The 16636-nt window shown below is 37.7% G+C and overlaps 2 protein-coding genes across 2 annotated transcripts in view; both read right to left on the bottom strand.

Moving 5' to 3' along the window:
- The window catches only part of LOC130217119 (butyrophilin-like protein 2), a 21599-nt gene extending 4963 nt beyond the window's left edge, over nt 1-16636 (bottom strand). Inside the window, exons 1-5 of the mRNA XM_056449153.1 lie at nt 16449-16636; nt 14491-14565; nt 2843-3187; nt 2405-2761; nt 323-424 (exon numbers count right to left, since the gene is read on the bottom strand). Of these exons, the coding sequence (XP_056305128.1) occupies nt 323-424; nt 2405-2761; nt 2843-3187; nt 14491-14565; nt 16449-16521 (952 nt within the window). The 5' untranslated portion in view covers nt 16522-16636. The remainder of the gene's footprint in view (nt 1-322; nt 425-2404; nt 2762-2842; nt 3188-14490; nt 14566-16448) is intronic.
- On the bottom strand, nt 9812-14485 carry LOC130220935 (zinc finger protein 91-like; the record flags this gene model as incomplete). The annotated part of the gene is made up of 1 exon (XM_056453207.1): nt 9812-14485. A coding segment is annotated over one exon (2469 nt), but the record flags the coding sequence as incomplete, so codon positions are not given.

Here is a 16636-nt window from a genome sequence, read left to right as displayed (position 1 = left end):
TGACATAAATAATTAATAAAAAATTGACATTAATAAAAAATACTTTTATGCTGCAAAAATGGTTTCTCCTGTGCTTCTCATTCAAATTTCACTGTAAGCATGCCATGGTTAACCCTAAGAAAATACCTTAAAACTCTGTGTTACATATAACCCCACGTTACTTTGTGCCCCATGCTCCCCTAGCTCTATTGTATTGATAGGTAAAATCTGGATATTTTGAGCTAAAGCCTAGAATTCAACTTGTCAATTAATAACACACTAAAACAAAGTGAAGACACATTCCAATTTACAATTTACCTACAACAAATAACAATATCTGTACCTTTAGTAGGAGATCTGCAGTAGATCATGAAGCATAGCAGAAGAGCAGATCCAGATGCAGAAACACAGAGAATCATCAATATTATGTGTAAAACTGAGAAACCTGTGAGAAACAGAGAGTTATCAGAAACATCTTTAATATAACCCTCATTACAAACCTCAATCTATAAGCTTAGAGAGAAAGAGAGAGGGTTTGACTTTTAGAAAACCTTTAATTGGTTTTCAGCGCTATTATTTCTTAAATTAGCACATTCATTACATAAATTATTCACAAAAACTTAAAAAAGAAAAACTAAGTTCCGACTTCATTACTAAACCATTGTGCTGACGGTTTATGTGCATCATATTCGTTGCTCTGTTAGTGTGAGTAAATGTCTTTTTACATTATTTTCACAGTTTGGGTTTTGTCTGGCGCACTATAAAACTGCCTTTTTACTCTATCCCCCCCCCCCCCCCCCCCCCCCCCCTCTCTTGATCGCCCCTGATGTGCAGGTAAAGTGAATTTGCGATTGTAAACACAGCGCCCCCACTGTTCAAAACGACTCGTTCAACATTTCACCTGATCCTCTGTCAGCTCCAGCAGCAGCTAGTTGTGTTCTCAGTGCTGTAAACCTACACAGACCCACGTTTGCAGCAGATAAACAGCCACGATGACACTTTTTTATTGATCATCTTTGTAATTAAGTATGTTATGTACTGACTCTATTAATATTGAGTGTTGTCTCTCAACAATGTTAACTTTCTGTGGCACGTAAACTCATTCGCTCTCTGTGAATACCACCATAAATGTTCCCTAACCCAGTGGTTCCCAACCTTTTTTTGCCTGAGACCCCCCTTTCCCCTGGAAAATATTGTAAGGCCCCCTCCACATTTAATGATGTTATCGCTCATATAAGTTTGCAGTAGGTGTTTGTTTTCAAACAAAAGATATGTACTATATTTTACTATAGCTAAGTATGTTTATGCACAAATTATAATAGCCTGATGTAAAATATAAAAGCAAAACATCAGTACGCCATTTGTATTGGGTGCACCTTGCAGTATTGGGGATGAGTCGTCTGCAAATGTCTTATTAATTTGGACCTCCTCATGCATTCGTTAGCAAGAACTTTGCTGCAGATAATGCACTGTGGCTGGGCCAGGCACTCTTTGCTTCATGAAAATGGGATAAAACCATAGTCCAGATAACTATCTCAGTATTTCCTGCATTTTGTGTTTCCAGGATTGCTAGCGCTGCGACCCGAAATGTTCACCTGGGTTCAGTATGCTTGGGTCATTACAATTAGCTGCTGAAGGTGAATCAGTGAGTCTTTTTTGTGGAGGATGAGTTACAAATTTGTCCATTGTTTGGTCAGCCAGGGGATAAAATGAACTAAGGTAAGGTGATCGTTCTCCTAATTGTCCACTGCTAAAAAATTTGTTAAAGTATGACGCGACACAGAGCTTGCAGAGGCCCCCTTGTGGGCTGGGACCCCCCTGTTGGAAACCGCTGACCTAACCAACCTCAAGGTTGTATCGCCCACTAATGGTTTCAATCGCCAGCCAGAGCGACAGGAAGCTACAAAGTTGCTGCTATAGTGTGAATGACGCATAAGATGATGCCTTCTAGCAATAAAAGACATTGAACACACTGTATTCTGTACCTATCCAAAACCCAAATCCAACTTTTTGGTCTAAGACCACCATTCTGAATGAATGTGGAGACTGCAAGAATGCATCCAAATCTATTCATATCCATGTCTGAATACCTTGAAACTGGTGTAAACTACAACCTACTGTATTTCTTTTGTATTAAGGGTAATAAGTATTCTTAGTAAGAGCCATTTCTAGTGTAACATTTTCAATAAAATGAGCTAATAAAACAACAATTAAACATTTTGTTCATCTGGTTTGGACCATTTCTGCATTACAGAGCCAAAGGTATTCTGGTAATAGTGTAGTGAAGTGCACTGGTGAACTTTTTAGGAAATATGAAAATATCAATATTAATATTAGAGACTAAAAATCATTACACACTGAACACCAATGTAGTTTGGTGATATAAAATTAGGCCTCAAGATGTTGTGATTTTATAGTGACTCACCCAGTCTCTTTAGTACCACAGTAACACTGGCTGATAAATCTCCAGCAAACACTTGACACATGTAAACTCCTTTATCCTCAGTTCTGACACTCTTCAGTCTGAGAGAGAAGTTTCCTTTGGGGATTTCAGCAGTGAAGAACTCAACTCTGCCTCTGAATCGCTTATGTGTCGCCTCTGATATGGTCTCGTTATTTTGATACAGCAAAACCAGAATATCTCCATCTTTATCTGTTTTCTTCCATGAAACCTCTTCAGTGTGTTCAGGTGTGACGTGAGAGTCTACAGAGCAGTTCAGAGTCACGTCATCACTAACATATGCAGAGATGGACTCATCTGAGCCTGACACCAGCAAACGCTCTGAAAGAACAGAACAGATACAATATCACAGCAGGAAACATATAATAAGTGCATAAAATACATTAGATAGTCAAAACTCACCAACATCTTTTATCTGAGCCACAGTTTCTCCAGATTCCTGCTGACTGTGAACTCTACACCTGTATTCTCCTTCATCTTGAGCTGTCAGATTGTCCAGACGGAGGGAGAAGTTTCCATGTTGAATCTCCTCAGTAAAGAAATGAGCTCTATCATGATAATCCTGCTGCTGGACCTCTGGTCGACTCTCACCATCTTGATACAGATGAATCAGAGTCTCTGAGTCTGCTCGTCTCCATTCCACCTCCAAATCTTCCACTGGTAAAGCTTCATCAACATAACAGGGCAAAACCACTGAAGATCCCAAAGGAGCAGACAGAGGAGCAGAGGGACCATGAACAGTGAAGCCTGAAAACAAACACAACACTGAATGAGTTTAAGATTTTTTTTTGTATTATTATTGTTTTCTTGCTTATTTCTTTGAGCTGTCATGTAGTGTAGTAAGACAAACAAAAAAACAAACAAAAAAAAAAAATAAAAATTCGCACAAAGTACTGATAATGATCGTGACAATCAAATACAAAAGCATTGATACTAAAATTAATAACTCTTACAAAAGAGATTTCATTCATAAATATTGTTCATGTGCTGATGGCAAGTCTCCTTTCACTTTAATTTAATTCAATTCACCTTTATTTGTATAGCGCGTTTACAATGTAGATTGTGTCAAAGCAGCTTCACATAAAAGGTCACAGTAAATAGGAACAGTGTAGTTCAGTTTGTAGTGTTTAAGTTCAGTTCAGTTTAGCTCAGTTCAGTGTGGTTTAATAATCACTACTTCAGAGTAAAACAACGTTGCAAATCTAGTCTAACCATGTGATGAGGAAATAAATCCTGAGTAAATAAATAACACTACAGCAAACAATAAAATCAAAGACTGAATCAAAAGTAAAGTTACTACTAATGCAATATGTATAATCTTTATAATGCACCGGAGCAATAATGCAGTTATGAGTCTGTGAAAATGTCATATTCTGCAGAATCTGACTGAAATCTCTCTTACTAGAAACAAATATGTAAAATGAAAGAAACCAATCAGAATAAAAGCTCCAATTTGTCATCATCCTTTTGCTTTTTCTTCTTCTCAAGTAAACAAACCTTTAAAAATGCTGAAAGTTGAAGCACCAAGCTGAACAAATGTTGAACATGATCAGTCAAACAAATGAAAAAAAATATGTAAAGCTGATCTTACTATTTAATACTACTACTACTATATATATATATATATATATATATATATATATATATATATATATATATATATATATATATATATATATACATACATACACAGTTGAAGTCAGAATTATTAGCCCCCCTTTGATTTTTTTTTTTTTTATTTATAAATATTTCCTAAATGATGTTTAACAGAGCAAAGAAATTTTCACAGTATGTCTGATAATATTTTTTTCTTCTGGAGAAAGTCTTATTTGTTTTATTTCGGCTAGAATAAAAGCAGTTTTTAATTTTTTAAACACCATTTTAAGGACAAAATTATTAGCCCCTTTAAGCTACACTTTTTTTAATAGTCTACGGAACAAACCATCACAATAACTTGACTAGTTAACCTAATTAACCTAGTTAAGCCTTAGTATAGAAGTGTCTTGAAAAATATCTAGTAAAACATTATTTACTGTCATCATGGCAAAGATAAAATAAATCAGTTATTAAAAATTAGTTATTAAAACTATTATGTTTAGAAATGTGTTGAAAAAATCTGCTCTCCGTTAAATTTGTTTTATACACTAAAAAATGCATTATGGAGCAAATATATACAGTGGGTACAATTAAAAAATAAAATAATAATAGTCTTTACAGCAAAAAGCTCATAAGCTACATAATTTCAGTCAAATAGTCCAAAATTATAACTGATACTGTAAGTTTATACAGATTTAAAGAGGATGTACTGTATATTCGTTTCCTTTAGAATTACATCTAATCAAGTGAGAGAGAAACACAAAGTGCCTACCATCAACCGGGATTACAGCGGCAAAAATGAACAAAAGCAGTTCCATGTTCAGACATTGTCATCTCTCTGGATCATCAAAATGTGCATGAAGAAAACTTGTTTAAACCTCCATTGCTTTCATCCAGAAGTGAAAGGCGAAGAAAGCTACAACTGCAGTTCATCCAGACAAACCAGTTCTGGTTAAATGGAAAAACAATGTCTTGAAGAAATGGAGAGACAAAACTGCAACTGCAAATGAAGCGACCTGAAACTGCTCTCGATTTTAGATAAACTGGAAACTGAGCAGTCATTTCACGCTAAAAGTTTTATAATAGTTTAAGGAGAATCTTTCCTTGGCCAGACTTGGTGCACAGCTTTAGGATGAGCCTGAGGAGAAATATGTATAAAAACATTTGTATACTTATATACAGTACATTCATTTATTGTTCACAATACATACTTACGCTTTTAATAGTTTTAGCTAATAGTTTAATTCTGTCGGTGAGTATATAAACAGGGTATTTCATTTTAGGGCAAACTATCCCTTTTGCATTAACAGTGCTGTATACAGTGTAGACTCAATAGTCTAATTGCAAAACCTAGTTCACCTAATCTTACATACAGCATATTTAAGGGAATAATTCTCCCTAAAATGAAAATTTCTAGTTAATATTAGTACACCCATTGTACTAGCATCAACTGATCTGATCCATCAAACATCAAATACAAAATAAAAAGTAAAAAAAAAAGACACATTACCACAAAATGTCTTCTCAAAATGTTTGGTTTAAATGGTAAAAATCTGAGCAAATAAAAATAAAAAGAAGATTAAAAAAAGTCTTACCAGCACTTTTAAATGAAAAGTGACTAGATCAGGTGCTCTTGACTGTAAACTTTACAAAGTGTATTTGCCTCATATCTTAACATCTTAAGATGTCTCCTATACAGCTCATGTCTCACTTTGGCAACTGTCATACATGATGCCTAGCTCATATTTACTATTATCAAGACAATAACTAAGAACTAACTAAAAAAAATGCAAAAGATATATGTATGTGCGAACACTTGAAATGTATATCACATGTAACTGGCATGTTATGGAATTTAACTCTGGCAAAGTGAGGGGAGATGGAAAGCTATGATGTCTACACTTTTTCCTGAAACAATTACCAGGTCAATTCTTTCTTGTATGAAGACAGTAAAAAAAAGAAGGAAATGTAAAGCAAAATGGGTTGTAGTTTTTTATTTATTTATTTTTCTGTACAGTTTTTTTGTCTTATTTTTGTTCTTGTACAATTTGATTTTTCTTAAGTAAATGAAAAATGTACATCTCTACACGGCCTTTTATTTATGTTGTCTAGCATCTATGGATTTTGTTAAGTTAACTAATATATACAGTAGGTGAACATAGGTGAACGTATGTGCATATATACAGTTGAAATCACAATTATTACACCCCCCCCCCATTTATTTTTACCCCTAATTTCTGTTTAACAGAGAGCAGATTTTTTTTCAACAAATCTCTAATAACTGATTTATTTTATCTTTGTCATGATGACCGTAAATAATATTTGACTATATATTTTTCAAGACACTTCTATACAGCTTAAAGTGATATTTAAAGGCTTAACTAGGTTAATTAGGTTAACTAGGTTAGGGTAATTTGGCAAGTGATTGTATAATGATGGTTTGCTCTGTAGACTATCAAAAATTATAAAGGGGCTAATGATTTTGACCTTAAAATGGTAAAAAAAAAATGTAAAACTGCGTTTATTCTAGCCTTAGTGAAACAAATAAGACTTTATCCAGAAGAAAAATATTATCAGACATACTGTGAAAATTTCCTTGCTCTGTTAAACATCATTTGGGAAATGTTTAAAATTCAAAGGGGGCTACTAATTCTGACTTCAGCTGTATATGTTTATATAGGTTCTTTCCATGTGGGTTTGATGGTTGATGATGAGGTTACATGAGAACACATGGAGGCATCATTGCTGAAGAACGGATATTGAGAAACAGCCCAGTACGCTTGATTAGTTGGATCAGGTGTAAATCGAGTTTGAGACCTATGCTTAAAGCCGCGGTCACACAGGACTTTACTCCCCATAGACTTCCATTCATACAAGCGCGAATGCATCAGACCGGAAACGCAAGCTCGTGCGGCAAGTTTGGCAGTTCGCTGTGGTGCAAAGTTCAGGCTTGGTGAACTCTGACCTGAGAAATCACAACACATGACTGTGTGAGACCAATCGAAGATTAAAACATGACCTCTCTGAACAGGAATTTAAAATATGGAGCAATCGCGCTCACACTAGAGTTTGAGCATGCGAAATTCTGTCATACGGTGCTGTGAAAAGGTGTGGGATTAAACAAGATAATTAGACATAAAAAAAAAAAAAGCGGTGGTCCATATTTTGAATGTCTGTCCAGAGAGGTCATGTTTTGATCATTGATTAGTCTCATGCAATCACATGATGCGATTTCGCAGGTCAGAGTTCACCAAGCTTAAACTTTTCAAAGCAGCTAACTGTGAAACTTGTCACATGAGCTTGCGTTTCCGGTCTGCTGTATTCATGTGTGTATGAATGGAAGTCTATGGGGAGAAAAGTGCAGTGTGACCGTGGCTTTAAACAACAAAAAAGCTGAAGTGGGGTAAAAAGACACAATATGCCGCCCTTAGTCACAAGGCGAAGGCTGTGGTTCCTTTTCACAGATGTTTAATGCTTTTAGTGGACACAGATGCCAATATCAACACTGTAGAACTGAGTGATGCTGCGGTCACACAAGAGTTTGAGCTTGCAAAATTCTGTCGTACGTCGCTGTAAACAGGGGCAGGATTAAACAAGAGGATTAGACATTTAAAAAAGCGAGTGATTTGTCCATATGTTGAATTTCTGTTCAGAGAGGTCATGTTTTAATCTTCGATTGGTCTCACACAGTCATGTGATATGATTTCGCAGGTCAGAGTTCACCAAGATTGAACTTTGCAACACAGCGAACTGCGAAACTTGCCGCACGAGCTTGCGTTTCCGGTCTGCTGTATTCACATGCGCATGAATGGAAGTCTATGGGGAGAAAAGTTCAGTGTGACCGCAGCTTAAATGGGTACAATAACAACATCAGACGCATTCACATACATGAGAATTAAGCAAACAACCTTAAAGTCATTAATAAACAACAATACATTCACATACCACTTTGCCTGCTTGCAGTGTTGCCAACTTCCCTACTTTGTCGCTTTATTTAGTGACTTTTCAGACCCCCTTAGCTACAAACTTTCAAAAAAGCAACTAGCGACAAATCTAGCAACTTTTTTTGGTGTTGCTGGAGATTTTTATAGACTCTCATGTGTCCGTACTGTATGGTTTCTAACGAACTGGGGGTGATGCCGTCCGCCCCTCTCTCACCTCAGAGCACTCTAATGCAGTGTTTCCCAACCCTGTTCTTGAAGGCACACCAACAATCCACATTTTCAACTTCTCCCTAATCAAACACACCTGAATCAACTTATAACATCAGAAGAGATTCCAAAACCTGAAGTTAATGGGTCAGAAAAGGGAGACATCCAAAATATGTACTGTTGGTGTGCCTCCAGGAACAGGGTTGGGAAACACTGCTCTAATGGCCCGTTTCCACTGACTGGTACAGTATGGTATGGGTCACCTTTGAAACCTTTAGGCAGTGGAAACGCAAGCTTTTTAGTCAACGTTATTCTTTTCTGACAGGATGCGATGTCGCAAGCACTTCAACAGTCACATACACATTATTATCAGCTCAAGAAGTTCGTTATTTCAAATATAGACGCACGGTGAGAACAAGCGAGAAAGCGAAACCACTTGCGCTTGAGACTGGCTAGTAAAAAACTACAGGGCACATGGTAGAATCTGCTGTTCTTCTTGGCTTTGTGGCTGTTCATCAAGATAACAAGGTTTGTTTGAGCTCGGGTTGACCATGGCTCATATTATATGTATATATTATTACGATGTAATGTCTCTCTGTGTATTTGAAACATGACGGTTCCTTTGTTTTCATTCTCCTGCTTCTGCGTGTGACGTATCTCTGTAAACCAATAGCATTCAGCTGCGAGTCTAGCTCCGCCTTATGGTACCCTTTGGCCTGCTTGGTACCATTTGCAAAGGGTGACCAAAAAGTGGTACGGTACGGTACAGTACAGTTCGGTACGCCTTTTGACAGTGGAAATGGCCATAAAAGCATACCGTACCATACCACTCAGTGGAAACGGGCTAAAAGGCAGCACAGCCCTTGTATACAGCAGTCTCTCCCACATGCAGCCTGAGAATAGATCACCTTTCTGTGTACTGACGGCAAATGATTTAGCACAGTGAGTGTGAGGTATTTTCCTTGTAACGTTACAGTCAAACTGATCTGCTTCTCCATTGTTTTAAATTTAACAATTTAATCTGGCCGTTTATTCATTTCTTGTTCACAATCAGATAAATTTTAGTGAGTTTTGGAGCTTGTGCGAGTTTATTATGTCTAGGAGATTACTGCAAATTCATTATACATCTAAACTGATATACTGTATTCAAACAATACATCTTATTAAATTGACATGCATATATAAAGCCTAGTGCAAATACAAATAACCCGTTATTAACCATAGGCTGCTAAACAAAAACTGCTGGACGTGATGACATCAGGAATATGCAAATTGACGTATGTAATCTAGCGACATTTAAAGCAGAGCTTAGCGCCTTTTTATTGAAAATAGTTGGCAACACTGCCTGCTTGTAAACGAAGAGAGGAGGAGTACATCCTTAAGATTTCTTGTTTGGATGACTTAAACTCACAAAAGAAACATCCTTAAATCTAGCTGTTACTTCCCCGTTTCATTTTAATGCAAGCGACCAACCCGGAGGTATTATTTTATTAGGCAAGATGGGAATGAAATTAACATATGTCCAAAAACCAAAACAAAACAATGTCCAAAACAAGTTTCATAGATATATACACTAGATATCACATACGGACCCTAAGCATGCATTAATAGAGCTGCCACATTTGTACAGTGCTACCAGCACAAATGTCATTCAACCGCACTAGTCAAGAGTGCCAATGTGAAGATGCTGGACTTTAGCGCTGTGTACGGGTGTAGTAACGAGCAAACAAAGAAAACAAAGCATAAAGGCAAAACATTTCATAGGTAAGATTTTGTTTTTTACGTTTTTGTATGTTACGAACTTTTGGGCTCACAAAGTAACGTTATTGATGATAATACAGTCACTTACTGCATTCACCATAAGGCAAAGTTGCACAAAATTGCATTAAATACCAGGCTTGTGCTAGTTTTGTTGAAAAAAATAAGCAAACAAAGTAAATAAATTATGACAACCAGACACTGTGGTGCCAGAAACTGTATTATTATTATTGTTGTCGGCTAAGTGAACGAGTTGTTCATAACGGAGATTCAATCACAAACGAATCGCTCCCTCCATTAGAATGAGAAGTGAAAGCAGGAGAGGGTGTGAGACTGTGTTTCTGAACATGGATTAGATCAAATTTAACAGGGAGGGTGGATAATACATTTCCATGCACACAAACACATGCTCTTTGTCGGCAATGCCCGTGCGGTCACTTATCCATCGATGTAGAAAAAAAATCTTTGCATACTGACCACCGGGAAACTCCTGATCATAAATATATACGTGCATATCTCTGGCTCTGGATGGCCAGTCCACTGCACCTAGGTCACATTGGCACATTCATTTCAAAGGAGCGCTACCCTGTACTAAAATGGCAGCTCTATCGACCCATTCCTTTCAATAGACAACAACAGGGTAGGCGACAACTAATTTAAATATGAGTTTACAGTACACAAGCGCCATCTAGTGGAAATATAATATCACTGCTTTATGATAGCGGTTACACACAATCTGACCTGACGCTTTACTGTACAAAGCTGGCACATAATGAATCCAGGACTCCTGAGTCCTGCAAAGAGACACAAGAAGTCACTCTTTATGAATCCACTGATTTTCGTGCGTCCTTTTACGGTGGCCAGCCAGACCATGATGGACCCTGCTGAAATATGGATATGTTGTTATGCTGCTTGTGGTCATGACACCGTGACTTTTGCTCAGCGAAGTGATAGGTGGTTTTGAAGCGAGAGTTGTTTTTTGTGTTTATGTTAATATCCTGATTACACGACATAATAACACATTCATATCTCAGCAGGGTCCGTCATGTTTTTGGGTCCCCTAGAAACATTTCCGTTGTGTTACGTGGATATTTGCAAGTGTTGTGACCAATTTGCAGCGTGTATCTTCAGTCGTTTGTGTTGTGACTAATTTGCAACACGTGTGCTGTTAAATTGTTGAAGATCGTTTGTTTATTTGCTGGTGTTTTGTGTAATTGCATGTGCTTTCTGAAGTTGCAGCGCGTTAAGCTCTCTCAGCTGTCTCGTATCATTTAACCCTTTGACTGCCGCTCTACCAGATGGTTGACCATTTTTTTTCTGTTTTACATAATGACTGTTCAAAATAATGGTTTACACAAACAGCATTGTTGGTTTACCAAAACAAACAAACAAACAAACAAACAAACAAACAAACATCCTGTTGCACTACTACACTTGATTTTGGTTTTGTTAAAAAAATAAAATAAAAAAAAAACAAGTAAATTGCTGTATTAAATGAAAATCTGAAAATATTTAATGGCATACATAAAAAAGAGATATTTAGTATTCAAAAATGTTTTATTTGTAATATTTTTTAAAATAAATTGGTCTTAGACTTCATATTTTCAGATTTTTCATAGTATATGTATTAATTCCGGTACTTTTACCATAATCGGACACATCAACCATTTGGTAGAGGCTGATATTTTAGAAATTATGGGAGGTGTTGGAAAAAAAAATACATTGAGTGTGTTAACTAGCGACATAAGGAGTTAAGAAATGCAATCCAATTTTTTTTTTTCTTGGTGGGGCAGTTAAAGGGCTCCCCAGACTCTTCACAGTTAAACTCCCCAGACATGGATCACGTGTACGTGTTTTCTTGTGTGAATCCTCATGATTTTTCAAGATTTGTAACTGATTGAATTTCTTGTCACAGTGTGGTCATGTGTAGGGTTTCTCTCCAGTGTGAATCACCTGGTGCCTTTTCAACTGTTCAGCACTAATAAATATACTCTTTCACACCAGTGTGAATCTTCTGATGTTCTCTTAAACTTGACTGCTGTGAAAAACTCTTTCCACACACAGAACATGACTAAGGCCTCTCCTTCGTATGAACTCTAAGATGGATCTTCAGCTCTGCAGCTCTCAAAAATGTTTTACCGCATTGATCACATTTGTGTGTTTTCTCTCCACTGTGGATCAACATGTGAATTTTAAGATTTGATGAGTGTTTGAAACTCTTCCCACACTGAGTACATGTGTACGGTTTCTCTTCAGTGTGAATAATCATGTGTTGATAAAGGTTTGATGATTGTCCAAAACTCTTCCCACACTGAGTACATGTGTACGGTTTCTCTCCAGTGTGAATCCTCTCATGTGTTTTCACAATGTCTAATCGATTGAATCTCTTGTCGCAGTGTGAACACTTGTATGGTTTCTCTCCAGTGTGAATCACCTGGTGCCTTTTCAAATGTTGACCACTAATAAAAGTCTTCTCACACTCAAAGCACATATACTTTTTGACACCAGTGTGGATCTTCTGATGTTCTCTTAAACCTGACTGCCTTGCAAAACTCTTTCCACACACAGAACATGAATAAGGTTTCTCCATCGTGTGAACTCGAAGATGGATCTTCAGCTCTGCAGCTCTCAAAAATGTTTTATCGCATTGATCACATTTGTGTGTTTTCTCTCCACTGTGGATCAACATGTGATCATTAAGGCATGATGATTGTCCAAAACTCTTCCCACACTGAGTACATGTGTACGGTGTCTCTCCAGTGTGAATCTTCTCATGTGTTTTCAGCCTTTCTAATTGATTGAATCTCTTGTCGCAGTGTGAACTCTTGTTGGGTTTCTCTCCAGTGTGAATCACCTGGTGCCTTTTCAATTGTTGAGCATTAATAAAAGTCTTCTCACACTCAAAGCACATATACTCTTTCACACCAGTGTGAATCTTCTGATGTTTTCTTAAACCTGACTGCCTTGCAAAACTCTTCCCACACACAGAACATGAATAAGGCTTCTCCTTCGTGTGAACTCTAAGATGGATCTTCAGCTCTACAGCTCTCAAAAACGTTTTGCCGCATTGATCACATTTGTGTGTTTTCTCTCCAGTGTGGATCAACATGTGATCATTAAGGTTTGATGAGTGTTTGAAACTCTTCCCACACTGAGTACATGTGTACGGTCTCTCTCCAGTGTGAATTATCAAGTGTTGATAAAGGTTTGATGGTTTTCTAAAACTCTTCCCACACTGAGTACATGTGTACGGTCTCTCTCCATTGTGAATATTCATGTGTTGAGTAAGGGATGATGATTCTCTGAAACTCTTCCCACACTGAGTACATGTGTAAGGTCTCTCTCCAGTGTGAATCCTCTCATGTGATTTCAGATGTCCTAAATTACTGAATCTCTTGTCGCAGTGTGAACACTTGTAGGGTTTCTCTCCAGTGTGAATCCTCTGGTGTCTTTTCAATTGTTCAGCACGAATAAAAGTCTTCTCACACTCAAAGCACATATACTCTTTCACACCAGTGTGAATCTTCTGATGTTCTCTTAAATATGACTGTGTTGAAAAACTCTTTCCACACACAGAACATGAATAAGGCTTCTCCTTCGTGTGAACTCGAAGATGGATCTTCAGCTCTGCAGCTCTCAAAAATGTTTTACCGCATTGATCACATTTGTGTGTTTTCTCTCCACTGTGGATCAACATGTGAATATTAAGGTTTGATGATTGTCCAAAACTCTTCCCACACTGAGTACATGTGTACGGTTTCACTCCAGTGTGAACAATCATGTGTCGAGTAAGGGATATTGATTGTCCGAAACTCTTCCCACACTGAGTACATGTGTACGGTTTCTCTTCAGTGTGAATAGGCTCATGTGATTTCAGATTTCCTAACTGGCTGAATCTCTTGTCGCAGTGTGAACACTTGTAAGGTTTCTCTCCAGTGTGAATCCTCTCATGTGTTTTCAGATATCCTTCTAAACTGAATTTTTTGTCACAGTGCGAACACTTGAAAGGTCTCTCTCCAGTGTGAATCCTCTGATGTGTTTTCAGACTTCTAAACTCACTGTATCTCTTGTCGCAGTGTGAACACTTGTAAGGTTTCTCTCCAGTGTGAATCCTCTGGTGCCTTTTCAAATGTTGAGCATTAATAAAAGTCTTCTCACACTCAAAGCACATATACTCATTCACACCAGTGTGGATTTTCTGATGTTCTCTTAAACTTGACCGCTGTGAAAAACTCTTTCCACACACAGAACATGAATAAGGCTTCTCCTTCGTGTGAACTTTAAGATGGACCTTCAGACATGAAGCTGTCAAAAACGTTTTGCCGCATTGATCACATTTGTGTGTTTTCTCTCCAGTGTGGATCAACATGTGATCATTAAGGTTTGATGATTGTTTGAAACTCTTCCCACACTGATCACATTTGTGTGGTCTCTCTCCAGTGTGGATCCTCATGTGAATTTTAAGACTGTTTTTACATCCCAAACTCTTTCCACACTGACTGCAGGTGAAACAATTCTTGTCTTTTCTTTTTATCAAAAAAATACCTTCAGTCAGTAAATGAGGCATTTTGTCAGCGTTTACAGGTCTGTCATCATCACTCTTATTCTCTTCAATAAAGTCTGAAATCAAAGTAAAAAAAATAGTAGTAAGTCATGACAAATCTGAGCAAATTGTGAAGTGAAAATACAGTGGAGGCATTGGCTACACACGTTGATGAATTTATTATAAATCTCTCTTTCAAAATCAGTATCAAGTTTGTAATGTATTAAGAATCAGGGTTGCACTTCCCCATAACATCTCTTAATATGCAATAAAGACTCAATTTTATCTCTATATGCTCTAAGAGCCAGCCCAAGGCAGTCTAAGCGAATGTTTATTTCCACCTGGGGATACTCATCTTAAAGCCTCTGGAGCAGTGTTTCCCAACCCTTTTCCTGGAGGCACACCAACAGTACATATTTTGGAAGTCTCCCTTACCTGACTAATTAACTTCAGGTTTTGGAGTCTCTTCTTATGTTCTAATTTGGGGATTCAGGTGTGTTTGATTAGGGAGACGTTGAAAATGTGTACTGTCGGTGTGCCTTCAGGAACAGGGTTGGGAAACACTGCTCTAGAGATTGTGACCTGTGAAGTGATGATGGCAATCATAGAGGACTTCTAGAGGTATCTATAATTCTGGAGCAGGCTCTGCACGAGTTTGGCCAGAAGAGAAATGGTCATGCCCAACTGAGCCTGGTTTCTCTCACGGTTTTTTCCTTCAATAAGACCATCTCTGCATAAACGTCCAACCTTGAGGCGGATGGGCTACAGCAGATGACCACACCAGGTGCCACTCCTGTCAGCTAAAAACAGGAAACTGAGGCTACAATTTGTACAGGCTCGCCAAAACTGGACATTAGAAGATTGAAAAAACGTTGTCTGGTCTGATGAGTCTCGATTTCTACTGCAACAATTGAATGGTAGGGTCAGAATTTGGCATCAACAACATGAAAGAATGGATCCATTTTGCCTTGTATCAAGAGTTCAAGCTGGTGTTGGTAGTGTAATGGTGTGGGAGATATTTTCTTGCCACACTTTGAGCCCATTAGTAGGAATTGAGGGTCATGTCAACGCCACAGCTTACTTGAGTATTGTTGCATGTCCATCCCTTTATGACCACAGAGTACTCATCTTCTGATGGCTACTTCCAGAAGGATAACACGCCATGTCATAAAGCACAAATCATCTCAGACTGGTTTCTTGAACATGACAATGAGTTCACTGTACTCAAATGGCCTCCACAGTCACTAGATCTCAATCCAATAGAGCACCTTTGGGATGTGGTGGAATGGGAGATTAGCATCATGGATGTGCAGCCGACGAATCTGCAGCAACTGTGATGCTATCAGGTCAATATGGAGCAAAATCTCTGAGAATATGTCCAGTACCTTGTTGAATCTATGCCACAAAAGATTAAGGCAGTTCTGAAGGTAAAAGCTGGTCCAACCCGGTACAAGTAAGGTGTACCTAATAAAGTGGCCGGTTAGTGTATGTTTTACGCAGCGGACACCCTTCCAGCTGCAACCCAGTACTGGGAAACTCCAACATACTCATATTCACACGCACACACTCATACACTACGACACCAACTGACACACCATGAGGTACAGTGATCAATCAACACAGAAGCATAAATCAAGGTTTCAGAAAATGCAGCAAAGAACTTCAGACTTAAGACTTCAGAATTGTTTTTAATAAAATATCAAATAAATTTAAAACGAATCAGCTCAGATCATATATAGTTTGGTCTTATTATATTAAATGTTTAGTAGTCCGTTTTTTAAAAAAAACATAGAAATAAAATAGACAACTGTGTGCCGGTTTCTGCATTTATTTCTCAGCTTTTTTCCATTTGTTTTTTAATTTTTCCCTTAGCACACACAATAACTCAAATAAGCTGTTCAAAGCTTCTGAGCATTATTTTATCTTCATCCTTATTGAAAAATCAGAAATGAACACCAACCTGTTTCTTCTTCAGTCTCTTCATCTTCAGTTGTGCAGTGTTTTGGATCACTCATGTTTTCAACATCCTTCATCTTTGCAGATTTCACTCCTTCTTGACGGTCTGGCCCTCGTCTTGAAGACTGATGGGAATATTGCAGTATTTATAGCAGGACTGATGGGGGAGGAGCTTCACTACAATGGAGGAGC

The sequence above is a fragment of the Danio aesculapii genome, chromosome 3, assembly GCF_903798145.1.
Source record: "Danio aesculapii chromosome 3, fDanAes4.1, whole genome shotgun sequence".
Taxonomy (NCBI): Eukaryota; Metazoa; Chordata; class Actinopteri; order Cypriniformes; family Danionidae; genus Danio; species Danio aesculapii.
This window is presented reverse-complemented; position numbering and strand designations above follow the sequence as displayed.